The sequence below is a fragment of the Copadichromis virginalis genome, linkage group LG18, assembly GCF_057382275.1.
Source record: "Copadichromis virginalis isolate Kocher_CV1m ecotype Utaka linkage group LG18, C_Virginalis_male_GT1.1, whole genome shotgun sequence".
Classification (NCBI taxonomy): domain Eukaryota; kingdom Metazoa; phylum Chordata; class Actinopteri; order Cichliformes; family Cichlidae; genus Copadichromis; species Copadichromis virginalis.
In genome coordinates this window covers 12,413,882-12,441,830 of record NC_140635.1, presented here as the reverse complement: position 1 = coordinate 12,441,830, position 27,949 = coordinate 12,413,882, and the positions used below count along the sequence as shown (strand labels likewise).

Genomic DNA, 27,949 nt, shown 5'->3' with positions numbered 1-27,949 from the left:
TCCATTTAATGTACACACACTAATCGCAACTCTCATTTTCTCACACACACTTGCTATATTTATTTACCACGTGTGTAATTACCATGTGAAACTCCCACTATGTACACCATAGATACAGCTCTCTAACCCCACTCTCACACTCCCATGTAGACCGTGTCTAATGTCCTCATTCACATTACTGTACAATACCCCCAGAGCACTCAAAGACAGACAAGAGATCACTTCCCATTCATCTTTATGTGAACACACAGTCACTACACAATGATGTTCTCTCAGAGATGGGCTGAGAAGAAGGAGCCTCACTGATACACATGTTCCAATAGGATGCCAGTGTGAGAAACATACCCCTGACAGAGTAAGAGGACCTCATGCTAACTACAGCAGTTATCCTATGGCCCAGTGATTACTGACAGCTATATCTAATTTGCTAAATCCCCCTGGATTGTTTGTGGAGCTCTGAAGGGTCTTGGCACTAAACTAGGAGACAAAGGGTAGATTGAGGTGCCTGCAATGATAGGGCTCTTTCCAAAATCCAAACCCTACCCCCTTTTAATCAGACACAAGAAGAGAGAGAAGGCGTGAAGGATGGATAGAGTGATTTGCCCTCTTTTATGTAGCAAGCACAGGAGTTTGTTTGAATGAAGTGCTGTACACTAAAAAAGCACTGGGTTTTGAGGGGGGTGACTCATTCCCATCTACTCTCTACTTTATCACTGAATGTACAATGGAAACAAGGGAAGGGGGTGACAGCAAACATGTTCTTGCCACCTTTCAGGCTGCTGTATGGAAGAGCTGTGCTAAGTGGTTGTGCCCTGTGTCAAAAAGCCTGGCACAGTCTCCAGGAAGAAGACCTGGGAGACAGACGCTCTTGTCTGTAGAATTTAGACAAAGCCTACCAAAAAGGCCAAATGCCTTGTCATAGGAATGTGCAAAATTGAGGAAAAAAGTAGGGAGACACAGAAATAGAGACAGGTTACTAACCTCTCCATACTGGTTGAACATGTGTATGAGCTGGTCGGTGATGTTAAAAATGTTCCTCCAGTCAAAGTTTGGCATGCCCGCCTCTCTCTCTCGCTCTGGTCCATTATAGAGGAAGTTGAGAATGTCTTTTGTGGTAAATTCAGTTCCCACCAGACTGTTGTCCATGAAATGCATCACCGTTGGGTTCCTCAGTGTATCCTTCAGTGAGAGAGATTAGAGTTACTGTGCATAATAGAAATACAGTACAATACATGCTCATGTAGAAGAAAATGTTTGATTCAGGTGGCTACATAGTAGAGTAAGGAGTAAAATTTAACATTTTCAAGGTTGTGCTGACCAACCTTATGTTAGAGGCCATAAATATGAATCTCTAAATATCAGGAGTAATTAACTGGGAACAAATTATCTATGCTAGGTAGACATGGACATAATGTGGGTGGACATAATATTCAACTAGCTAGTGCTTTTAAATGTATCTGGGGGGGCGGTTAAATAATACTAGTTATAGAAAGACTTTAAATTTGCTTTACTAGGTTTGAGGTTGCTGACTGACAGCACACACATAACCACAAACCACTCAGTCACAGAACTGAATCAGATGGTTGAGTGGATTATTCAGTACCTGACAGGTGGAAACTAACACAGGCAGCTGTAGCTGGTAGTCATCTATGAAATATCACCTGTTAATTCAAGTCACTGAACTCATCCATGTTTGGGGTCCCTTCAGGAGCATTTTTAATGCAAATGTCTGTCTTGCAGTGGGGTTAGGTTAATTGGTGATTCTAAATTGCCCATAGGTGTGAATGTAAGTGTGAATGGTTGTCTGTCTCTCTATGTTAGCCCTGCGACAGACTGATGACCTGTCCAGGGTGTACCCTGCCTCTCGCCCTATGGTAGCTGGTATAGGCTCAAGCCCCCATCATGCAGCTGTGGAAGATTTTTTGGCCGCACATCTATGTTGTGAATCTGCTGTTCAACTAAATCCCAAAGGTGCTCGACTAGATTAAGTTCTCGTGTCTCCGGATGGCATTTGAGTACAGTGAAGCAACTGTCTTGTTCAAAAAAACAGTTTGAGATGATTTGAGCTTTGTGACATAGTCAGCAACAATACTCAGGTAGGCTGTGGTGTTTAATTGATGGTCATTTAGTAATAAGGAGCCCAACATGTGTCAAGAAAATATCTCTCACACAATTACATCACCACCAGGAATCTGAAATGTTACGAGGAAAGATGTTGTTTATGCCAATTCTGACCCTACCATCTGAATCTCACAGCATTCATCAGAACAATCAGATCAGGCAACATTTTCCCAATCTTCAATTATAATGTTGGTGAGCCTCAAATTGTTGCCTCAGTTTCCTGTTCTCAGCTGACAGGAGTGGCACCCAGTGTGGTCTTCTGCTGCTGTAACCCATCTGCTTCATGGATTGTGCAATTATAGATGCTGTTTTGCAAAATGTATTATTTGAGTTACTGTTGGTTTCCTATTTGATTGAAGTAGTCAACACAGCATTTTCACCCAGAAATGCTGTAAACACTAGAGATGGTTATGTGTGAAGATCCTGGTGAATCAGCAGTTTCTAAAACACTCCACAGTTAAATACTACTCTTCTTCAATCTGATGCTCAGTTTCTACTTCAGCAGGTTGTCATGACCATGTCGGCATGCCTAAATGCATCAAGTTGCTGCGATGTGTTTGGCTGATTAAATATTTCCAATTACAAACAGCTGAGCAGGAGTACTAATAAAGATGCCAGTATCAGCAGTGTATATATATATATGGATGCAGCTTGCTAAAAAGCCTGCTAGCATTAGCTGCTTTTTTTTTTTTTTTTTACTTTATTTTATTATCCAAGTAATGAAATGAAGGGCTCAAAATAGGATTTCACAAACTAATGGGTGGATTCACAGTGGCTGTGTCCATCTCTTTATATAATGTCAGTGGTAGTAAGGAGAGTTGATGTGCAAATGTGCATTAAATTAGTGTGCAGGAATGTGCAGTAATCATACCCTGATCATGTTCATCTGAACGCTGTTTTGGAAGAAAGCCCAGAGTTGAGGTCCCACCTCTTCCCAGGCCTTGGCCATATTTTGGAGCCTCTCTAGCTCCTCAAAGGTTGTGTTGGCCTGGACAAACACAAATACACACATCCTATGAAAGTTGAAAAATATTTCCAGAGTAGTACAACAAAAGCATATTTAACACACAGCGGTCGCGTTCTGTGCTAAATACACTGTCAATAATGAGTTTGGTGGAAGTGTCAGTTGTTAAAGGATAGTGTCAGTTGAAAAAAAAAAAAAAGGAGAGATCAAAAAAGTCCACTAACACTTTATCTAAGGTTTAAGCTGCAACATACAGCGGATAACAATGGAATGTTACATTATGTAATTTGGCTACATTCAAAACGCCGCTCAAAACTCTCGAAACCCCACTCTGTTTTGTGTCAGGAGGATTAAAAGAGACATAACAGATCTGTTTTTCCTTCCACTGCCGCACCCCCACACTTACACTGAATTCTCTCCCTCCTCTTCCCATCCCTCACATTGCATCACATTACCCCTCACCCCCATCACCGCCACCATCCCTTTGCTTTCCTCTGCTTCTTTAGTCAGCTCATTCCAAAGGTGGGTGGTTGGTTTGTATGCATCTACACTGATACTGAGTGTTGAAAGAATCGCAGAAGTGGGGCAAAAGTGAGTTGGAAAAGGGAGAGAGGTGATGGGTCAGGCTGGAGGTGGTCTCACTCACACTCTTTAATATCTTGCGGGCTGCGGGGGAGTCGGGGGTGTAAAGGATCTTTCCCATCAGCAGGGGCTTGACTGAATTCCACACAATTTTCGTGACAGGGTTGGACTCCAGGGTCTGCATCAGGGCATTGCAGAAGGGAGCTAGGGGTAGGGAAAGATGAAGAGAATGAGAAACAAATGGTATTCATATATAATAATTTTTCCTTATGGCCTCCATAAGTCTCAAGCATTCAGACGTAATAAATGATCAACTAAAGAATCTTAATATTAAAAAAAAATAGCCAATCAGAGCATATCAGCCAACCTTCTGGAACAAATTTTGCCTTTTGAGGCAAACTCTGTCCAAATGATAACTGATTGATCTAAACATCTTTCTTTATGCTTGTGAAATTAGTTCTGTCCCACCTTCTCATGCTAATGAAAGCAAACGACATGTAACAAATACACAATAAGCATAGGTAAAGACTGCATTTGCATAAATAGAAATAAATACGTGAAGTAAGAAGGTGTGTTTTTCTAATATTTAACTATATCTGACTGGTATTTTTTTCTTAAGTCACACTTTAATTACAGCACATTTATTTCTTGCTTCATGTTGAATGAAACTATATGATGAAAAGCACTGAACGAGTGAAACTGAATGGCCGTTGTAGTATTTTCTTTCCAGGTCAACCAGTCACTGCCAATCTAAACTTTTCATTCCAAATGAAAGAGAGGTGTTTGCAGGTTGTGTAAGCGTGAAAATGTATAACTCTGTGACATTTGGACAATCTGAATGTCACAGCAGGCATCAGAGCTGTGACATTTTCATAAGTATGTGTTGTGATGCAAACTTGTGATATTTTTTACTCGTTGTTTTAGATTTCAAAAAAGTCATACTATAACTACTTGTGGTGTCTGCAAAACACTATCATATATAGCGCTATCATATACAGCAGGTACAGGTATATTTCTGTTTCTGTGATTTTTATCTGTAACAAGTACAGTCTTAATACTATATTTGAGTAGAGTATTTTTTAAAAATCCCTCTTTACTTACTGGTAGTATCATCATAGGCATAGTTGTGGTTTTTGGTGCCATTGACCCCCAGAAACACCTTATAATTGTTGTCTTCATACCAGTTGAAAGACAGGACCCTAGAGCCCCCACCCTCAGGATATCCACAGAAGAGACTTGACACGCTGGACATCAACTGGGTGAAAGAGGAAGGACCCCCAGTTTGGAACAGGGAGGACACTGCCTTCATGAGCTCCTGAGAGCTCTCCTGCTGCATCATCTGCGCAAGACAGAGAGGCCCAGTTAAACTTTTAAACAATCCGATAGTCTGCAGCCATGAGGCTGTATCTATACAGCAGTGCTTCAATATTAGCATGCTAACATGGTCACAGTGAACACACTCTGCAATTAGCACTAATCACAAAATGCAAAATACAAAAAAGGTGAGCCCAAATCAAACGGAAATTGGATTTTACTGGTGGAAAGGTCAACAAAGCAGAGCACATCCTAAAAAGTGAGTTCCCTGTACACACAGAGAAAATGAGATACTGGTAACACTTTACATGAAGTAAAATATGTGTAAACTATAAAATCAAATTCAAATTCAAATTTTATTTGTCACGTACACAGTCATACACAGTACGATATGTAGTGAACATGATTAATAGCTTATATTTACAAGTTGGTTACTCGGATAACACAAGTCGGGAAATAGGATTTACTATCGTCAGAATAAACTAGGATTTAAAGCACCTTTAACCTATAAACTAGAGTTCAATCACCTCTGTCTAATATACAGTACACACCCCTAACACCAAATGGTTTATATGCTGTATCTCAAACCCTGACTGGCTGTTAGTTTTTAAGTTTTATATATTTTTTTGTCTGGCGTGTCTGTTGATCATTGCTGAGAAGTACGACCAAACATTTTCTGGTCTACAGCAGGATGAGTAACTATTAGGTATTGCTGGAAAGTGTAAACAATCCATTTTGAGTTATTTGACCTTCATCAGATAATTATACACAGATCAGGGATATTTATGTTTGTCATACTCATTCATGCCCTGTGAATTTTTAAGTATAAACGGTCACAAGAAAACAATAGCTTAAAGATAAGCAAAGAAGTTGGACAGAGCTGAGCTGCAAGGTGGATTAAATATCCTCCTATTGAGAGAACAAAAATAGCTTCAACCAGGAGAGCAATTCTCCCTGCTACATGTAATTTCCTCTGTGAAGATAATGAAGGAGGCCATCAATAATTGTATTGCATGTTGCTCCTACATGTTGGTAGGACTGAGTTCCTCCGGGAGCGTTTTGGTTCAAATCATATTTGGATTTATTAGCACGGGTCATCACTGATTTGGCTCCAGAGGTGAGTGATGAAAATGGCTCTTTGATCGTTTATGACTCCTACTCAAAGCTACCTTTTACATGTGGACACGCGCAGACATAAGCATGCTACAACACACCCCTCATGTCTGTCGCGCTCACTCCCTCTTCCTCTGTTTCCTTATGTATTATTTCTCGCACAGAAACATCCACACACACACTGAACTGAAAGGAAGAAGAGGTGGGTAATGAGAGCTTTTGGCTCGCCTTTCTGTCACCACGGTGATACGAAGGTCCCACCTACAGGATGTGTCACCTCAAAAGAATGTCCCTCTTTTCCTCCCTCCCTCTACCTCCCACCCTCCTCTCTCTTTCTCTCTCACCCCTGGCTAAGGTGATGATGGGATACGCTCTCCCTTGGGACAAACCGTGAACGTGCCTAAACACACATCTCAGTCACAGTGATTTGTGTGTATGTGTTGCCTGATAAACACATTATTCTACTCTATTGTGTTACAATGCTGTTTTATACTGTTTGTGCTTTTTGTTATATATAAACCAATGCATCCCATTTCATTATGTTCTACCGTATTTGTTCTAGTCGACTCTCTTAGTTTTATTCTATTTTAGTCTAATATTTTAGATGTGTAATAACGTATCAGTGTTTCTGTGTGGCTGTGACTTGTTGACAACATGTCAGCATACTATGTCTCCTTCTTCTGACTTTAATTGAATAGTGATAGTTCTTGAAAGCTGATTTTATTATTTTTTATCATCCATTTTCTTTTTACTTTTTCAGTTATTTGTTCATTGTTTGATCTGTTGTACCAAGTGTGAAATAAATAAATAAATGAAATGAAATGAAAATTATCTTCTCATTCATACATTTTTTTCTTTCATTTGCGCAAGTGTGTGTATATGTGTTTACATTTCCATTCCACGTGTGTTCTTCTTGTAGAAAAAAAATGTAATCTACAGTATCTACTGTATTCTCTTCAACCCTGTTCTATTCCATTGTAGTTAGTGTTTCAGATCCATTCATTTATAATGCATGTGCATGCATATACATTACATGTATGCAGATACACAACAGGCATATTTTTAGCTCACAAAGCACTTGCAAAAATGTATTTTTTAACACATACTGTACATGTAACCCTCACAGTATTGAGCACATCATTCAGCTTCTTCTGGGAGCGATTCTTGAACGGGGAGCAACGGAAGAGGCGAGTTTCCTGCATGACTAAAAATACTAGTGCCTTTGATACTGAGGGCTTGAGAAGAAGAAGAGACTCAAGGAGCAGAAGAGAAGGGATGGATGACATTTGGACTACTTACATCTTGGATCTTCGCTGATGTTGCCTTAAAAGCCTGGCCCCAGAAATGCAGGTCAATGCCCACGGAGCTTCTGTCCAAAACCTGAGGCATCTAGGGGGGAACAAAACAGGAGATCTATTAAAGTAAAATGAGATTATTACAGATAAAGGGGGATTTAAACACAACTGGTCCTTTGTTCTTTTATGTTATAACCATTACTGCTCTTTTTAAATCATATAATATCTCAGCTTGTGACTTGTAAATTCATATCTGGTCACAAGTGATTTCCAGGAAACTTCCAGGAATTTGAAGCAATACACTACTGGGCAAAACCACATCAAACGCACAGAAAATGCCATATTTTTTTTAACCTGTGCTAAACTTGAGATCCACCAATTGTTTGATGTGGAACTACGTATTATAACTCCCCTACGCATCCTTCAGTGGCATTATCTTCTTGAGAAACCATTAACAGTAGGTGTTAGGAAATGACTGGTCAGGGCAGGAGTGCTGAGGGTAAGGAAACCAGGAGTGCCAAGACAAACACACACACACATGAGATATCCTTCTTCTCGCATTCTTCGTGCCTGAATTTCAATGAACGAAGGAAGGAGGGAGGCAGTATGGTGAGGGGGATAGAGAGAAAGCAAGGGAGTGGGAAGGGAGGGCACTGAAAAGTTGATGCAAGAAGGGAGTCAAGAGTGTAATGATGGGAGGACAGCTGCTATGAGACCAAGGTCAATGTGGTAATGGGCATGATGTGCGATGGAGTTAACGAGTTAAATTAAGAGATCAGATTTCCCACACATAAACTGTCTATCCATCCATTCTCTTATGCTTATCCTTGTCAGGGTCGTGGGGGGGGGGGGCTGGAGACTATTCCAGTTACCATAGGGCAAAAGGGGGAATTTAAGGTTCTAGGTCAGATTTTTCATCTCTAAGATATTTGACAACATACATCTCTCAAGTCTAAATATAGGGTAGTCTCTAATTGACCCTAATTTGCAAGCTATTTATAGCAACTTCTTCACTATTCCAAGGATTTTCTTTTAAAAAATGGTAATTAAAGCCACAGCAACACTGTGAAGATGCACTATTTGTCAGGTTTTTAGCAACCATATAAACCAGGTTTGCTAGAAGCTATGTTGACTCAAAATATATGTATGAGAAGTGGCATCCTGTCTTACAGAATACCACAGAGTCTGCAGGCAGGCTCTAAGCCCATTAAAGAAACAGGCCAAGAAGGATAATGCCATGTAAACTCCCTCAGCCAATCACCTGACTCACCCAGGCTGAACAACACAGACATATGATAAAGAGAGAGTACAACATTTACAGCTGGACATGCAGTGAAATGGAGTTTTTGACATTGATATCATATAAATACGATGCAATTTATAAGATGGAAGAGTATGGACAGAATGACTAATTTGATTGTCAATTACAGTGTCAGTTACATATATTCCAATAGCCAGGTTTCCTGTCTCAACAAACAAATCTTTTGTTACACGTTAGGAAAAAGATTTTTCCTATTGCGTAAGCTAACCCCTAGTTATACACTGTTAGCTGTTTAATAATGTAAAAAAAAGTTCAGGTGCATTTTGTATATGCGAAACTTATCATTTCAGATGAGCGTGAGAGTCCCTGCTGTTGTTTTGTGGATCTTATACTCTTTGTTTCACTATTTGTGTGTGCGTGCAGAACAAGGAGACAAGGGACAAAAATGGTAACAACTGTACAGTATTCTGGAGAAAGCGCCAACAACCAGCCCCCTGTGAGCAAGTGCTTTGCAGCAGTGGAAAGAAAAAAAATACTGCCTTCTAACGAGAAGAAAGCTCTGGCAGAACCAGAGTCAAGGAAGTGCAGCCATATGCCACAACCCGCTGGCGGGGGAGAAAGAGAAGAGACGGGCAAAACACACACTAAGGGAGAGAGTAGACAAAAATGTAATGACATGCTGCAGTGGTATACAAACACATGGTGAGTAAGAAGAAATGAGTGGGGAAGTAGTCAGTGTATCACATGAAGTCTTGCAGTTGTCTGAGCTTACAGCAGCATAGATAAGGAATGGTTCAGAGACACCTATTCCAGCCCTAACTGTAAGCTTTATCAAAAGGGATCCTAACCCTAATCTTAAAACTAGAAAGTGTGTCTGTCTCCTAAATCCAAAGTGGGAGATGGTACCATGCGAGACGGGGCTGATAGCTCTCCCTCTACTTTTGGAAACTCTAAGAGCCACAAGTAAGCCTGCAGTCTGAGAGTGAAGTGCTCTGTTGCAATCAAATGGTACAATGAGGTCCTTCATATACGATGAGCCCTGATTATTCAGAGCTTTGTATGTGAGGAGAAGGATTTCAGATTAAATTGTGGATTCATTATGAAACCAGTAAAGAGACGCTAATATGAGAGAAATGTGATCTCTGTATGAAGTATGATCTGTTAGTACTCTTTGGATAAACTTGAGTATTTGCTGGGAACATTTAGAACAAATTCATAAAAATAAATGACAATAGTCCAAATTACAATAATCCAGCCTAGACCTAATAAATGCATGAACTATTTTTTTTTTATCACTCTAAGATGGGATGTTTCTAATTTAAGAGATATTGCAAGCAGTCCTGCTTTCTTTCACATGTGTTTAATGTCCACACTATCCAACATATCCTGGTCAAAACTGCCTCCAAGAGCTCTCACACTTTTGCTGGAGGCCAGTGTAATGCCATCAAGGGTATATGTCTGGTTAGACACCAGGTAAGATCCATTATTTTTATATAATAACTTTGTTTTGTCTTAAAAAGATTCCCAGTGTTTAGCTAATTGATTTGTGTCACCTGGCTTCACTGAGAAATGAAGCTGGGTATCATCTGTAAACCAATGGAAATGAACACAGTGGTACTTGATATTGTTATTGCCTAAGGAAACCATGTACTGTATAATGTAAAAAGTATTGGTGCCAGCACAGAACCCTGTGGCACTCCATGACTAAATGCCAGATGTGAAGACTTTCCATCTTCCACTACATCAATTTTACTGATCCCGCAGCTAATATTAAAAAGTCCATATAATAGGTTTGTAGATGAGTGACTGTCTGGTCTGCACCGACTAAATCCAGGTTTGAGCTGTATTTATTGGCCAAAATTTAATGAATTCTCTCTGAAAACGTCTTGCAGTGAATATGCCTGAAACAGTCGGAAAATACACAGCAGTGTGTGTCTCTAAAACTGTGTAGGACAATTTTGCCTGAGTTTGTGTTATGGTCTTGGGTCAGTGACCCAGGGTTTTGGAATTTGTATTACTATTATTATGATTACTATTGTTCTTGGGTTTATTTATGGCTATGACTTCTAGTGTTATGGTTTCTGTTTTGTACTTCCAGCACTCAAGTTCTTCTCTGTTCTGCAAATTCTAGTTCTTAGGTTTACCTCCTCTTGTTGCTGCATTTCTATGTGTTTTGTTTACACTTCCCTGTTGTGTCATTATGGGTAATTGTGTCAGCTGTTTTCCAATGTGTGTTCACTTTCCCAATTACCCTCCAGTGTACTTAGGTCTCGTGTTTCTTACTGTTAGCTGTCTGGTTGTCTGCTTATGTTCTCTCCCATAGTCACAGCCAAAGTAAAGGTCATAGTTTGACATCTCAGTTTGAGTCAAGTCACTGTTCAGTTTCGTTCCTGTAATCAATCAGCAGCTAAATAAACGGTCCGCTATTGGTTCGCATCTCAGCTCAGTTTCCCTCTGTGTCTGCGTTTGGATCCACACCTCTCTCTCTCTCTCCGCACGATTTGCCTCCAGAAATTGTGACAGTTTGGACCCACATTTATCGCTTCAGGTTTAAACTGTGAAGCTACCAGACTTTGATAGATTAAAGTGCTTACAAATATTAAATAATATATAATATAAATATGTACACGACTTAATGCATTAATACATCCTGACATTCCAAAGCAGAGTAAATATGCAAAATCAATACAGTAACACAAGAGATGCTCATCGATATCCACCAGTCTTTCAATAGAGAGCAGTGCGTGGATGTGGGAACCAACATCTGCTGTTAGACATACTAGATCATCACCTAGTGATATGAATGATGCACCACTGTATAAGTTAAAACAAGCTACTAACCAGCTTAAAGATCTTGAAGAAGTCCAGATTAGCATACAGGACATCCTCTATCCTCTGGAGCCTTTGCTGGCTCAGGGCACACATAGCATTGCGGACCCCATGCAGTCCCATGCGAGTGGGGAAGAACAGGAAACGCTCCAAGAGGGCCTGACTACATGCTATGTCTTTCAGCTGCAGGTCTGGGACTCCAAATGCAAACTGCAAAACAGCATCAAAATATTTGTATTCATATTCAGTAAGTTACTATAATGTATATAATGTCTTTTTAGACAAGTGCAATTGCCACAATCCAGGTAAAGCATGGTTTTAATTTTGATTCTCTGCAAAAATTCATCATTAACCTCTGCAAAAATCTTTCTAAAAAGATGTACCTGTTCAAGTCGTATTTGTGCATTGACAAGTTGATAAACTATAGACTCCGAGAGCCCGGCATCTCTTAACAGGAAGGCTGTGAGAACTTCATCATCCTTCAAAATATCCTCCACCTTCAGCCCGCGACCTAAACGGAAAATCATGAACAGAGATAGCGAAAGGTCAAAATCAGCAAAAAATAACTTTGACCCACTGCGCTGAGGAAATGATTCACAGCAGAAAAGATTGACACAGATTTTCAGAGAAAACGCAGTGAGGAAGGGTGTTTATGCACATTTCCCTGCCAAAAACTAAAGCTAATTTCTTAGGAAGAAATACTGAGAACACATTTCGGGTATGCCTTTGGGCCTAGTCATAAAAAACGGCATGTGACTCAGCACCATAATGTGCAAATTACCCAGGATTAAAAGGCCAAAGTGAAAAATAGTGAAGGGAAGTTTATAAACCACCATGGAGGAATTCTTTTTGTGTAGATGTCATGTACGTACTTTTTAAAGCAAGTGGCAAAATCTACAATAAAAGATATTTTTAAAGCCTGCATCCATGCAGCACTGAAAATGTATAACGTAATTTACAGAAATTGGACAAAATAAATAAATATTTTTATAGCTACTGTTTTCTGTTTATGTTAGGTTAAGAATTAATGTCTCTTAAAAGGAAAATTATTAGCACCTTTGGGTTCACATCTGTCCAGAAACCTTGTTCTCAATAGTCATTTTTTTGTCAGCTTATTAATAAAAACGTCTACTGGCCACTTTCCTCTTTTTTGACTTCACCTGAGACTGCAGACGGATTGTTGCGTAAAGTTTCCATGAAGTTTGAGAATGATGACATTTCATGCCAAAGCCTGCCAAGCTGTTGGACCTCCGTGTCATTGAGCAGAAGCTTTTGGATGTTGGTGTAGAATCGCGCCAATCTGGAATAACCCCCCCAAAAAACACACAAAAAACACATTTTTTTATAAGGTTAAAAGTGGTTTTTACCAAGTTTAAAAGAGCTGAGTTATGCTTACACCGAGTTATTATAATTGGAAACAACGCCTGGGGATTCTCCTCGGGTTGGATATCTAAAGCAGGGATTGTTGACGTTGCAGAAGATGCCCTGAATCCAAGGGAGAATCCCTGTAGAGGGCAGCGCCTTGTTGGGGAAATGACCTAAAGAAACACAGACTACGTTAGAGGCAATGTGAGAGGTTGTGATTTGATGTTAACAGAACTGTGAAAGGGTAAAGGGATACTATTTTTACAAGGAAAGAAAGGAATTTCAGCAAATACAATTTTGTCTTTTTCTTTTCTTTTCTAATTTGAAAACTTGATGCATAATTGGCGAATTCTTCTTACACTCATGTTGTTGGTACAGTGGATTGGCTTTCCTCAGCCACACCAAACCAATGAATAGCAACACTGGCCAGAAGATCTCCACCAGGAAGCGGATCTGGATAGACAGATGTGATGCAGTCATACACCGTGAAGTATGAGAACAACAGAAACACAACCAAAACAATTGCCATGGGGTTTGAACATTAATATACATACATATATTATACATATATATATGTATGTATATTAATGTTCAAACCCTATGGTAATTGTTTTGGTTGTGTTTCTGTCGTTCTCATACTATTTATTTATAGATATAGACGATATCCAACTCTATATATCTTTTAAACCGGAAGAGGCTTCTAAGCTGCGGCTTTTAAATGTGTGCTTGGAAACCATTAAAGGCTGGATGGCTGAAAACTTCCTCCAACTAAATGAAAGTAAAACCGAAGTCCTCTTATGTGCCCCAGATAGACATATACCCAGTATAATAAATGCTCTTGGTCCTCTTTCAACGTTTGTAAAACCATCTGTCAGGAACTTAGGGATTATCCTTGATCCTGCTCTTACGTTAGATAGTCATGTTAAATCTCTTGTTCGGTCTTGCTTTTATCATTTAAGAAATATTTCTAAATTGAGCTCTATTATATCCTATACCGAACTGGAGATTGTTATTCATGCTTTTATCTCTTCACGACTGGACTATTGCAATTCCCTGTTTACTTGTTTAAATAAAGGTTCTTTGGAGCGTCTGCAGATCGTTCAGAATGCTGCAGCAAGACTTTTGACGAAAGCTTCTAAATTTTCACATATAACACCGTTGCTCATGCAGTTACATTGGCTTCCTGTTGAATTTAGAGTCCAGTTTAAGATTTTGGTTTTAACTTTCAAGGCTCTTCAACAACAAGCACCACCATATATCATTGAACTTTTACAGCCCTATGCCCCTAGTAGGTCTCTGAGGTCGAGTAGTCAGGGCCTACTTGTCATTCAGTATACGAGACTGAAAACTAGGGGTGATAGAGCTTTTGCTACTGTGGCCGCCAGACTGTGGAATTCCCTTCCTCAGGACTTACGATCCGCTGATTCATTGATTACTTTTAAAAAACAGCTAAAAACACATCTTTTTAAAACTGCCTTTTGCTAACTTTGTTTGTATTTTGTCTTTTTAATCTGTTATATCTTGTAAAGCACTTTGTGATCTCTATCTAGAAATGTGCTATATAAATAAAATTTTACTTACTTACTTACTTACTTAGATATACAATATATATAAAAAGTGTTACCTTCTGTCTCTTTCGAAGAGTCCAGTTTTTCCACAGTAACAGGCTGACTTGAGAGCCAGTCTTCATTGCTCTGCAGCTCAACCCCTGGAAGGGGTCATCAGACTTTAATAAACCTGTAGATAACATAACTCCATTAGTGATGACATTTACTACAGCTATTTCGAAGACACGAGACAAACTAGATCAAATTATTGGAGTTCAGAAAGACCCATATGTGGATCTAGCCCTAAGAGCACGTCTTGTCTTGGGCTGGATTTTGTCTTGTGCTCATTTCATATCAGACTTATATTTGAACTGGTTTATGAGAGGTTTTACTACAACTGCAGATAATTAATTCACAAAACACACAGAACCCTGACAGGCTCCGCAAAACCACTGAACCTCTATTAATTAATGCAAAAGGACAAATTTTACCTGCAGTGGCAATGGGTGATGTTATTAACTACCATATGTGTTAACAGACACGGTTACAGGATGTATTTACATGACTTTGCGCGTGTATACAAATAAAGCTTTATACTTGCAATTTGAACCTACTCTCATGCAGATGTATTCCAAAGGCAAATTAATTTTCAGGGAGATGTTAAGGGGAAAATGCCAGTGACATATACAGGATATGTGCAGATGGTGCTTCAGAAAATCTCGGACATGAAGAGTAATTTGCTCAGTGCAACGTGTCCAACAGATTACCTCAGAGCGCATGAACACCTGTCTGGAAAACAGGGGATGCTGTAAGACTGAAACAGGAGAGTAAAAGCTATCATTATGTATGTGACATCTCTGGATGTAATTTTGGGGGTTTTTGTGCTTTCTGCTCTCATCTTTGGGAAAAAAAGCTGAAAAAAAGAAGAAAAAAAACCCTGGCATAAATCACTTTAAAAGGCACTGGTCTGCCATGTTCCACCAGAACAGCTTTAATGTACCTAGGCACCTTTCTATGTCTCTATTGGTCAGAGTGAACACCATTGCAATTATTGCATTGATAGTCCCTCATTTGCTGTGGTGATGGTGGAGAAAACACCCTAACACACCGCTCCAATATCTCCCACAGGTGTACGAACTGGCTAAGCTTCCCTCAAGTATAACCAGTGGCCATGACACCCCTTCACTGAGTCTGAAGTCTTATTTTGTTTGTTGTTAAATTTGTCATTTACCTTTATGCAAGTTAGAAAAATAGTCATTTTGGAATATGGGGGCAGTTCTGATACAGTTTGGGTCCACTCATCCCTTTAAAGAAAGGTCACAGCAAATCAATACCAAGATGTTCTGAGTGAATCTAAAAGCCAAACAGTAATTAGCAGCCATATCTCTTTGTTACACGATCTTCCAAACAACTTAGTCAACAACAAGCTTAAACAAGTAAATATAGATCCTTACCTGTTATGGAATGATAGAAAAGTAGAACGACATCTAGAGAAACAGGTTCACCGACAAGCTGAAGTATTGGGAAAAAATTAAGCAAGGTAAGAGATCCGTGTGCCTTCTAGCTGCCCACTCCCTCTCCTCTGCCTGCAGGTCAGCAGCACTCCTAATCTGATTGCTCTAATCTCCCAGCTCAACATGGGCAAGCAGAAAAAATACAACCGTCATCCATTTTGAGGCAGAATTAAGGGGATACCTACGGAAGAGGAAAGGAGGAATCCAGGTGGAGAGATGTTTCATCCTATACTGGAGATGTGTTTCATCACGGCGGCAACCAGTGTGCTTTTAGAAAGATAAAGGAGCAAGATTTACCTGCACAGTCACTGCACATCACTCTGGAAGAAAGCCTTTCAGCTAAGCACCTCCATAATAAATCAGTTTGGACCGAGTGACACAGGAGCTGATCAGACTCAGAGACAAGGGGGTTTGTTTCAGTTCTGAAATGACTCATTGTTTTGAGCAGCTCGACAAGGTGGAGTAGGTGACATGGGAAATTAGGTGAAGGGAATCTGAAATCTTGACGGTATCACATTAAAGCTACTGTGTAGAGATAAAAAAGAAGAAAAAAGTGAGTACCCTTATAAGTAAGAGGGAAAACTGAAACAGACACACACCAAATAAATATAGCATAAAGCAATAAATTTAAAACAACCTTTCAAATATAACCTTGATTCTCCAGGGCGCTGAACAGAAATCTACAAACAAAACAACAACAACAAAACTCAATCTCAAACAGAGTCATTTCAAATGTTTAATTTGCAGCAGGAACTGTTGCGTGTCATTCGTCTTCCGTATAGTCACAAAAATGTGAATAAACACAACCTTTGTGACAGACATGGAATATGCATCAATGAATATAAAAATGTACAAAGATACAAATGATTTACATGCTGAGAAAAGATGTACCAATCACAGGCTATGAACACATTAAAAGATGTAAATGTTGACTTCTTTATCAGTAAGAACCCTCATGCTTGAAGTACTTACATCTATACCTAGTGGAATAAGAGTTAAACTAATTTTTTAAAATGAAAGGAACCCCAGAATCTGAACCTGGATTATTAAGTGCAGTGTGTAAAATATATTTCTGTATAAATCAAATATTCAAGAAGAAATGTGATAGGCTTAAAGTTCGTTTCAGACAGAAATTGATTTGTTGCCAGTTTTCTTTGTCATACATTTAATCTATTTATTTATTTAAAAATGTGGCAATAAACGATTGTGTTGGCATCGACATTTTGAGCGCTTAAACCAGCTGCTGTTGACTTAGACATATGAAAGAATATATTAGCACTTTTATAACACTTTTATGGTTTATTTTCACAGGTCGACATTTCCTTCCATGCTCAGCTTGATGATAAAAATCTTTTCCCCAGCATTCACTGTGATAAAGTAATATTTACAGATATCATATGAGTTTTTTTGTTTGTTTCTCCTTTTTTTGGTGTCAGACAAAATGAGCCTCTCTGTGTTCGAGCTCCTGCAGCCGCCGGGGTCGCAGTCTTTGGTAAACAGGTTTATTCTCACTAGGGCTAAGGTCGTCAGGGCTGCTAGGGGGAGGAGACTGAGGGGGTGACATGGGAGCAGAGGTTGAGACCCCAGAGTCTATGGCACTGTCAGTGGAGTCCTGAGTCTGGAGTGGCGTCTGTGTGGGGCTTTTAAGGACAGGGGACGGACACGCTGCTTCAACAGGGCTGTTGGGGAAAGACGATGAGGTGGTGGTGGTGGTAGTAGCAGGTGATGTGGTAATGATGGTGATGTTGGTGGTGGGTGACAAAGTAATGGTAGTGGAGATGATGGTGGGGGTGGATGATAAGCTGGTGGTGGTGGCGGTAGTTAAAGTAGTATTCCAGTTTGGGAGTGTTGTAGCACGGCCGTTGTTGGAAACAGGGGGCTTGTAGAAAGTTCCAGAAGGAGGGTGCAGAGTCCTCGGTGCCCTGAGTGTTAGTGGAAGGTTTGGTGAGCTGCTAGACTCGCGGAGTGAACTCTGAGTGTCATTTTCCCTTTTGGAGGTCCAAACAGACTTGAGTGACGATGTGTAAAGGTTACTGGAGAATACGGTGCTAACGCTACTCGTCGTTGGAACCACAGACGCAGTTGTTGGGGTTGCAACATTGCTAACAGGTATCGTTGCCTTTACAGGCTGCACTCCAGAACTGGCAGATGGTAGGTTGGCCATTATCATAGCAGTCCTGGGTGTAACATCATAGTGCTTGTACTTCTTGTCCCACGTCCTCCTCTGAGTGTCAATAAAAGGAGTAATGTAGTAGGTACTAACCCTGGATGAGCCACTTTGCCGAGCCCTCTCTGGCTCTGGCATCTCCTGTATAGTTTCAGCAATGGTCTCCCGCTTAACAGAGCCTGAATCAACAACATCGCTGGTGTTTCGATTATTCCTCTCGCCGATTTGAGCTGGTGCGGGCAGGCGTTCCAGTGGCATGCTGACTGGTCGAGACGCTTGTCTGGCGCGCTGGTGGCGCAGCTGTACCTTTGGTGCCATGGTGGTGACAGAGGAGACGATGGTGCTGGGACGACCAAACACTAAGGTTGATCTCTGAACATCTCCTCCACTAGAAGCCTGGACCCCGTTGACTCTGTCCAATGTCGAGACCCCTATTTTGTGTTTTCCTGGTCGGACCTCCTGCACCTCACCCATGATGTGAGATGATGGGATGACAGATGAGTATCTTTTGTAGATTTTGGTGCTCTGAAACGATATAAACAGATTACAATAAACTAAACTGTATCTACATGTAACAAAAACACCTGAAACCTAGAGGAGGGAGAATTTTTTGTTTACTGTTTTGTATAGATGAGTTGTTGTTTTTTTTAAATTGTGCCATAGAGTAATTTCTATTAAAAAAAATAAAAAAAAATACTGAATCTTTTTGATTACATTAATATACTGTATTAAAGTTGATTTTATTAACACTGAACTGTTGGGAAAGATCATTTTAAAGGCACATATGGCCTCTTTTCACTTGACTGGTTACACCCTAATCACAGCATAAACAAAATGACTCAAATTTGGTTTTATGATTGCCTTAATCCCTCCTCACCTCTTTGATGTCAGTCAGGGAGGTTGAGTGTCTGCTAAGCTGTCGAATCTTCTCCTGCGGGGTAAGTCTGGGGGAGGCCTGGCCAGCGCTGCTTGTGTCAGAACTAGGTAGGAAAGATGCATCAAAGACTGTCTGAAAGTGTTTCACCAGCTGCTCCACCATCAGTGCCTGGTAGGGGTAATCCACCAGGGAGGACAGAGACACCTCTGCATCTGTATGCTGTGGCTTCACCAGTGTGGGGCCAAAGATGATGCCAAGGTTGCTCGCAGTCATCTTGTTCTCTTCGGCCTGTTCTGAGACTCTGTGGGAGTCAAAGAGTGATAACAGTTTTCATTTGAAAAAGACATCTTTCTAGGTATGGTTCAAGTATTGCTGTATCTGTTTAATGAAACACAACAAAATGAGACATAAAGCGACATTCTGTAGAGCAGCATCGGTCCCTTTATTGATCTGGATAACAAGATGTGATAATAGTTTTCAGCGAATCACCTTTGACACTGAGAATCTGAAACAACTACCAAAACCTCAACAATCATCTACATGCCAATTGCATGTTTCTGTCATGCCGTGGTCTAAAAGTCCTGCAAATCAAGTAAGAACATCAACTAAGTTAAATTAAAGTATATATATATTCTATTTAGAGTTTTATTAATGGTGGTGTAAATTTAAAGTTGCGTGTAATGAGATCGACAGAGAACTAATTTTGTGTTAGTAAGCCTGCTACTTCTGCTATGCTACAGAGAAGTCTCTGCTTCCCTTTCTGTTATGAGGAACTACACATATTATTCTAATTATGAGGAACAGACTGAATTTACACTCTGAAATAACTCGGGGTTTTGGTTTTCAGCCTTTACCTGTGTAGATGTGCGATCAGGTAGCGCAGAGTCCTGTAGTTGGCTGGGGGCAGCTGGCGGAAGAGATCTCTGATCTTAAAAATGACTCTGTTCAGCTGCATACTCGGCCCAGTCTTCTCTCTTGGCTGGTTGTTTTGAGCTTTATTATCAGCCTCTTCCACTATCACCCTCTGGCACTCTTTTGCCAAACCGATGACATCATTGTAGAATCGATAATGGATCAGTGGCTCTGGTAACTGAGTAAAACAACCAAAGTGTTTTGAGTTTCTTGTAGTGGAAAATATCAATATGCTATTAAAGTCATTTTACATGTACCCAAAAAACTAAATCCAAATGAAAGAAGCACAATAAAGTAAGGGTAAAATCTAAATGATCGACTTAACATTAACTTAACAATACTTCAGATCATAACAGCCTTTAAACATAAACAACCTTTAACTTAAGTGGCATGCTAATTCTCAATAACCTCCCAACAAGTAAGAATTTCAGGCCCACCTGTCTAAGATAGAGCTTGAGAACATTGCTGATGTCGTGAGGGGAGAGATCAGACAGCTCAACCAAGTCCTTCCCATTTTCAAACACCTGACAGAGCTTCTCAACGCGTGATTTGGCACCATTCACACGATAAATGCCCTGTGAGATGTACACAGACCAATGCATTTTTTAATGTAACTCATAATCACAGAAAATACTTGATACATAAGTCAATGGTATTGTATTTAAGGTCACACGTGAACTTTTATAGCTTTAAAACTGCAACACAATAAGAGATGAGGTAGTAAAAGTAACCATCCCTGCATCACAGGGAAAAAAGACTTACCTTGATGTTGAGGGCTCGACTCTCAATCTCAGAAGTGCACTTCTTGATTATAAAGGGGATACCATCTGGACTGTTTTTTGCTGCTTGGGCAAAATCAATACCAAACAGTTGTAGCCTGCCTTGTAGCTTTTTATGACCACACTGGATGGCGAGTGTCTCCAAACACTTCTTATGGCAGGCCAAGGAGCACTGTAAAAGACAAATGAAGCGACAGTATAATTAACTTGTGTCTTCCCTGCAGAATTGCAAAATACACTGATCCTTTATAAACACCTAATACACAAGACAATTATCACGATGAGCATATTTACTGTACCTCTTCACATTCAGCTCCATGGAAAACGACCAGACTATCACATTCTCTGCATTTAGACGGGGCTCGAAGTTTTCTTAGCTTATGGGTTTGAGCAGCTTTGGACATCTGAGCATTTCGGAAAGGACCAGGAGAACTGGAGGTCTCTGTCACCATCTCTGCCAGACCTAAAAAACAGAACCGCTGATGAGGAAAGGAACTAACTCGACAAGTGACATCATTCAGAGTTATTATTAGAAGGGAAGCTGGCATTTACTTCAAAGCAAAAAAAAACAAAAACCTAAATTGTAAGAGAATTACACTATCTTCTAGTTAGCATAATTATTTTAAAATCTGCTATTATGGTGGCTTTTTATAGTTAAATGGGCTTTCTAACCATGCACACTGAAAAATAGGTCAAATAGCTCATTGGCTGTTTAATTTCACAGTAAGAACACAATGACTGGATGAGGTCAACACAGATACAGGAAGAGTTAGCTGAAACTATCAGCCAAAACTAACACGACCTCTATCTGTGCAGTGCCACTGAGTATAAAAACATTTGATCTAAGCAAAAACCACCACAGATTTGGACTAGCAGAACACCGCCATGTGTAATACATGATAAAGAATTGTGCAATGGTCGCTAACTATTTCTCCATCCCTTTCTAGACTTCCTTGTCACAAAAAGGTATACAATGATTACCTTTCTATCCTCCTGAGCAGAAGGGTACACAGAGAGCATACAGTGACAGGAACAAAACACACCCACAATTACAAACATATCTCACCATTGTCTGAGGGGGATGGTGCCTCTCTGTCATCCAGATCGTCAGCAGAAGACATGGTCCCAGTGGAAGGAGTTCTGGGCAAACGGCGCTTAAAGTCGCCTGAACAAATGTGTACCAAAATGCTCAGTTACTATATGAAAATGTAGTTTTACCACACAAGAGCAAAATCAGGGACACTAGATAAAAACATAAGCTATACCATGCACGAGTAGATTTACTGCTGAATATTTCACAAGATAAAGTGAACAGATCACAGTAAAAGCCATATCTGTTCATCTTCTCAGATCACTTAGACTGTGTCCAATATGATAAAAGTTTTATTTTACTGTCTCGTATATTCATATTTTTTTAACCAGATCCTCAAATACTAATTTCCCTGCCTAATGTGATCATTTTCAGTTACTACTGGTCAAACACTCACAAGACCTTTATAATGAATTTATGAGACGTTTTAAAATTTAAAGTCCTCTTACCTGGACTGGCAGTGGGGGAGTCCATGGACCTTGACTCACTGCTGCCTCCAGCACTTTCTGAGTCACTGCACATCCCACCCTGGCTCCCCTGACTACTTGAGCCCCATGCTCTCAGTGGGGTCTGGTTTCTTAGAGCTGCAAAAGCACACACAGACCCACAGTCACACACAAACAGAATAACAACAGAAAATAAAGCTACATGGCAACCGCTCGTGAAGCGACATTTGTAGTGTCAGTTTTAGTTATTTTCAGAAACAAGCAGTTTACACAGATATTCCAGACTTATGGTGATTAAGCAACACACAACCCAAACTGTTTTGACTCTAGTCAAGAGAACATTTCCATGACTCAGAACACAGGGTAAGTCCCTGAGAGGTTCATATAAAGACATTCAACCTCCAGCAACAGTGCCAATCATTCTTAGCTTGTTTCTAAAATTGTGCAGTTTCTAAAATAGTACATAGCTATGTTGGATAAAGGTTTATTTTAAGACTCCCCTTTATAGCACTAATGTGACACCAAGGGGGAATTTCTGTGAATTTTCTTGTACAGACACAGACAACAACCATTCTTTTTGACCATTATACTTTCAAAGTGCATCAGCAAGTTAAATAAACTTAACATGTGTTTGAATGTACCTTGTATGTCTGTGCTGCTGCTGGACCTGTGCTCACTGATCTTTGCAGGCCGATGTATGGTACTGTCCGTTTCCTCTCCGCTCAACACGTCACAAGAGGTGGTGGATGCCTGTGACAGGTTGCCGTGGGAGGAATGATAGCTGCCCACTGACCTTTTGCTGCCAAATCTGAGAAATAAAGTTGGTATTTAAGGCTTTCAATTAGAACTTTGATTATGACTAATTGTTTTGTTTTGTTTTTAAACCCTATTGCCCTATTCAGCATTATTACATTTCAGTGTGTATCTGTCGCATTTGGACAGGATTGCTGACTCAACCCTTACTTCACCTGGCGCATAGGTTTTTTGCTTTTCTGGCTCAGAATAGAATTCCTTTGATATGTTTTTAATGCATTTAAATACAAGATTTAAGCACACTTTTATCATGCGTATACAGTCTCAGCAATATTTAGTTAGTCCAACAACTGAAAAGAATTAAGAGATCTGGCAGGGCTTTTGTAATTGCACAGCTATAAATACATGTTGATAAAAGTCATACAATTTTTGTGTGTGTGTGCGTTATGTGTAATTATCAAGGCTTTTTTTCAGAAGTAACTTGTGCTCTGGTAAAAACTGAAAGACAACATTAAGGAACAGAAACTGAAATTAGGCCCAGGAGCAGACGGCTACGACACATAATGTCACGTTAAAAATGCCTTTAGAGAAATGGAAGCACAAACGTAGCTAAGTACTAAGTTCACATTCCAGACAGACAGCTATTTTAGTCTGTAGCAACATCTGTAATTTACTAATAATAAGTAATGTACCAGCATCATTAATTGTTCTATTAACTTAGTGTGCATTATTTTCTTTGTAATAATGAGCATTTATCTTATTCAGACAAACTATATAGAGTGTTGGGACTCCTCCAAACCAGAGCCATACTCTCACGCTCGCAATCTTCCCTCCTGCATTCAGCCCGAGCCACAGATATTTCCTGAGGAAGGGCAAGAAATTCAACGCGCATTCTGTCTCTCCTAGTTTCTTTCTCTCGCTCCAACTCTGACTCACTGTTAACCTTTGCTGAAAGAAGAACTGAGAAACTTCCAAAGGGGTGTGAGCGACAGCAAAAGGTACTTTCAAAATCAGCTGTCCAAAAATGAAGCTTCAGCTACAATGACCAAAAAATGCAACACAACTAATACTTGTGAGTCTACTTACAGACAGTCTGTGTCAACTCAATTAAATCCAATGATCACATATTATGGCAACATGTACAACATTCTGCTGAATTATGGCAAATTTTAAACTGCAATAAAGTATCACAAAAAAGTATAACAAGCAGGTCCTTCTTAAAAGTACTTGTACAAAGCTAGGAAGTTTTGATTTTAAAAACATTAGTTTCATGTTATGCATAATCATTTCAAAGCCATTTTTATTATAAGCTTCCCTCTTAGCGGACCAATAAATCATTAAAAATTTTAAAAAAATTCTAGGATATGAGTTTGCATTCATAGTCCTTCATACCTTGTATTTTCAGAGGAGATGGAGTCGGAGTGAAGATGCTCTTTAGGGAGATTTTTGGACAGGTTACGCACAAACTCTGCATAGCATTCGCCTGGCTCATACAACTTGGCATTCTCACACAGGGCCTGGTAGTGTGCAGGAAGTGACACGGTCTGTGTCTGCTGCATTTGAAACCAGTTCACTGTCACCTGAAACCAAAAAAAAACAAAAAGAAATTTAAACTGGATGAGTCAGCAAATGACACATAAAGAAAGAGAGCCAAAACAACTGTAAACAGTTTAAAAAAAAAGCTATCCAAATCTACATGGCACTATGTGAAAAAGTAATTTTGCCTTGTTAATCATAAATGAATTGTGATTAACCAGAATTTTTGCAAAGCTGAGTTTTTAAAAGCCACACACAGAGCTGATTACTGCCAGACTGCGAAATCCATAAATCACTTATTTAGAACCTGTGTGACAAAAAGAGATCACGCCACAATCTAAAGAAACTTAAATAAGAGATGGTAAACCAAGTCACTGGCATCTATCAGTCTATATCAAATACACAGCCATTTCTAATCATTTGAGACTCAGGTGAACCATAATCCATTATCCACAAACAGAGAAAACTTGGAACTGTGGTGAACTTTCCCAGTGAGTGGCTGGTCAACCATATTACTCGAAGAGTAATCAACAACCCATCCATGAGAGTTTCGATTCTGACCAAAAAGAACATAGAGGCTCGTCTCACATTTGTCCAAAAGCATCTTGATGGTAATCAAGACTTTTGGGAAAATATTAAGTTGAAACAACAACATAAACCAATAGTCAAACATAGTGCTAGTATGGTGGTCTGGGGCTACTTTGCTGCTTCAGGACCTGGACATATTTCCATAACTGATAGAACCTTGAACTGTCTACCAGAAAATCCTGAAGGAGAACGTCCAGCCATCAGTTTGTGTGCTCCAAAACACTGCATCAGGTCCACCTCTGAATGGCTCAAAAAAGCCAAAGTGAAGGATTTGGAGTGGCCTAGCCAAAGACTTAAATTTGATTGAGATGCTTCGGCATGATATTAAACAAGCCATTCATACTCCAAAACCTTCCAATATGTTTGAATTAAAAAAATTCTGCAACAATGAGTGAGCCAAAATTCCTCCAAGACGATGTGAAAGATTCATTGCCAGTTGTCGCAAATGCTATTAGGTTTAGGGAGCAATTAGTTCTTCAAATAGGGCCAAGTAAGTTTGGATAGCAATTTTCTATTAATAAATTTTTTTTTAAAAACTGCATTTTTTATTTAATGAGATGATCTTTGGGTCTAATACAAAAATCTGTTTGATGATCTGAAACATTTAACTGTGACAATTATGCAAACAGACAAATCAGGAAGGGGTCAAATACTTTTTCATGGCACTGTAATGATTACGATCATACTTGGACTCATAGTCCAAATAAGAAAACAGCCAAACACTGACTAAACATATATAGAGCAAGCTTTTACTATTTGAGATCTTTCTGAAATTTGAATTGATTACCCAGTACTGTGGTCACAGTCCATATTTCAACCCTCCTCTAAAATGTATATAAAATAATCTTTTAATTCATAATTCTTTTTAACCCCAAACTAAAGAAGGGCAGTATATAATACAGATATCAGTTATATAGTATTCAAGCTACTTCTATTTTCAGTTATTATGGAGAAACATTGTGAAATGAAATCACACAGAAAGAAACAGAACTCCAGCTTTTGTGAAGGTTTGTCAGTTAAACTGAAAGTGATAACATATTTAAGTTTTACAGTTTCATTTTGTGGTCTACATATAAGATATACGCTTTTTTTAAAACAGTGATTGTACAGTCTGAATTACTCTTTCAGAAATATAAACTGCTTCTCACAGCTTTTAGTGTGAGGTCACACTGGAAGATCATTTCTCGGATCTGAGTCAGGATAGTGCTCTTCGCATTAGCCAGATCCATTTTCCTGCTCCCTGCGTCAGCTATGCAGTTCTCGTACTGGCCCTGGGCCTCCTCCGCCTACCCAACACAATGGACAGAGAATAGCATAAGGACAGAGAAGAAATGCGCACAGAAAAATTACTGTCCATACCAAATAATGCCACAAAATATTGACACCAGTTACTTTTTCTGTTTTCATTTCTCCCGCCCACCTTTTGTAAAGCCTCCTCTTCTAGCTTTCTCTTCTTCTCCAGCTGTTTGTTCCCAGCATTAGACTGATCCTCCTGAGAGCGACTTGCTGCTGACTGGGCTTTTTGGTATTCCTCCCTCCTCTGGGTCTTCAGTACCCGTGCCTTTCGCAAGGTTGCATCTGCCTCTTGCTGCCAAAGCCACACAGATCAGCCACAAAGACCATGTGATTAAAATGTGGCATATGTGTTCAAAAGTTATCATAAATTTAATCAGATACGTTTGGCGGACGATCAGCTTTGCATTTGAAAAGGCACACCGAAGTTCGTTTGTTGCCATTGTCTAGAAAATTTGACATTTTTCTATAATAGAAACACCACCTCAGTCACTGATGACTAATCTCCTGGCAGGTTGATAACATTGCAACATGCTCTGTGGAAAGCTCACCAGTCTGTAACACTACAGTGGAGCTCTTCTACTTAGCTACGAGTAATTATCAAACAACATCTACACAGTGATTCTGTAAATACCATTTTCTTCTGCTCCCTCTGCCACTGCTCCTTGATTTCTTTCCTCAGCTTATCCAGTTCATTTTTGCGAGCCACAAGAGGCTGAGAAGAAATGAAAGTCAACAATTACACTTCAGTATTACTTGTTAATAAAAACGAGGCAAAGAACACACAATTTATAAACTAATGTACTTTTACAGATTATTTTATGCAATGAAATAACCCAACAGATGTTCTTTGTTAGGGACAAGATAAAGTGGTGAAGGGCCATAATTTACTTCTCGTTACTCTTACCTGCATGAATTTATTGGTCTGAAGAGTCATGGAGGTTTGAATAAGCAGCTGGTTGTACTCCATGTCTTTCTTGAATGCAGAAACGTAGAGGTCACTGAATGGCATGTAGTCCTTCAACAAACAAAAAATATGTATACATGAGTCTTTGGGGTTACTGTATAAGACCTAACAACCAGCCAATATAATCAATATTGCTTTAAAGCGTGGCTACTGAGTTACCTTTTGATTGGCCAGTGTTTTTGCAGACTCAGCCATTTTGACGTAGCTTTTAGCATTCTCAATATCTGAAAAATTGAGAATTAGTTAAGACTGCTTAATAAGAAATGACTCAACAAAAACATATTTACATACAGTTCATAAATAGATAATACTTTATTAAACCTTAAGGAAATTCTGTATGAAGTATTAAAGCCTCTAGAACCCTAGTCAATTTGTAGCCCCCTACTGCCTTACTTTTTGTTAATGTAATTGTCTAATATATAATAAAGAATGGCCTATTGACAATAAGGCGTGGTAGAAATTATTTTTTGAATTACTTAAATGTACAAATAATTTTGAGCAAAACATTAAAATGATTTTAATCATTGAGAAGTCTAAATGGAAAGAGTTTTTCTTCTGAAATCTAGCTTTCCCCTGAGTGTGAGGAAGACAAATAATATTGTAAATATAACAGCAGAAACAGTTTTCCAAAAACTC

General features: G+C 39.4%; 2 protein-coding genes across 3 annotated transcripts in view; both read right to left on the bottom strand.

Annotated features, from left to right (window-relative positions):
- LOC146687394 (retinal-specific phospholipid-transporting ATPase ABCA4-like) overlaps positions 1-14,534 on the bottom strand; it is a 43,740-nt gene extending 29,206 nt beyond the window's left edge. The window contains exons 1-11 of the mRNA XM_085438459.1: positions 14,469-14,534; positions 13,204-13,297; positions 12,876-13,017; positions 12,640-12,779; positions 11,863-11,990; positions 11,492-11,689; positions 7,394-7,483; positions 4,769-5,006; positions 3,732-3,871; positions 2,993-3,109; positions 982-1,179 (exon numbers count right to left, since the gene is read on the bottom strand). Coding sequence (XP_085294585.1) covers positions 982-1,179; positions 2,993-3,109; positions 3,732-3,871; positions 4,769-5,006; positions 7,394-7,483; positions 11,492-11,689; positions 11,863-11,990; positions 12,640-12,779; positions 12,876-13,017; positions 13,204-13,297; positions 14,469-14,534 — 1,551 coding nt within the window. The remainder of the gene's footprint in view (positions 1-981; positions 1,180-2,992; positions 3,110-3,731; positions 3,872-4,768; positions 5,007-7,393; positions 7,484-11,491; positions 11,690-11,862; positions 11,991-12,639; positions 12,780-12,875; positions 13,018-13,203; positions 13,298-14,468) is intronic.
- A 2,089-nt stretch (positions 14,535-16,623) lies between these two features.
- LOC146687393 (rho GTPase-activating protein 29-like) overlaps positions 16,624-27,949 on the bottom strand; it is a 34,687-nt gene continuing 23,361 nt past the window's right edge. For both annotated transcript variants that reach the window (XM_085438414.1, XM_085438415.1), the window contains 15 exons: positions 27,473-27,537; positions 27,254-27,364; positions 26,981-27,061; positions 26,474-26,641; positions 26,202-26,339; positions 24,322-24,509; positions 22,818-22,984; positions 22,180-22,314; positions 21,707-21,805; positions 20,940-21,103; positions 20,624-20,812; positions 20,299-20,436; positions 19,804-20,039; positions 18,950-19,250; positions 16,624-18,597 (listed from right to left, as the gene is read on the bottom strand). In XM_085438414.1, coding sequence (XP_085294540.1) covers positions 17,338-18,597; positions 18,950-19,250; positions 19,804-20,039; positions 20,299-20,436; positions 20,624-20,812; positions 20,940-21,103; positions 21,707-21,805; positions 22,180-22,314; positions 22,818-22,984; positions 24,322-24,509; positions 26,202-26,339; positions 26,474-26,641; positions 26,981-27,061; positions 27,254-27,364; positions 27,473-27,537 — 3,440 coding nt within the window. In that variant the 3' untranslated portion in view covers positions 16,624-17,337. The remainder of the gene's footprint in view (positions 18,598-18,949; positions 19,251-19,803; positions 20,040-20,298; positions 20,437-20,623; positions 20,813-20,939; positions 21,104-21,706; positions 21,806-22,179; positions 22,315-22,817; positions 22,985-24,321; positions 24,510-26,201; positions 26,340-26,473; positions 26,642-26,980; positions 27,062-27,253; positions 27,365-27,472; positions 27,538-27,949) is intronic.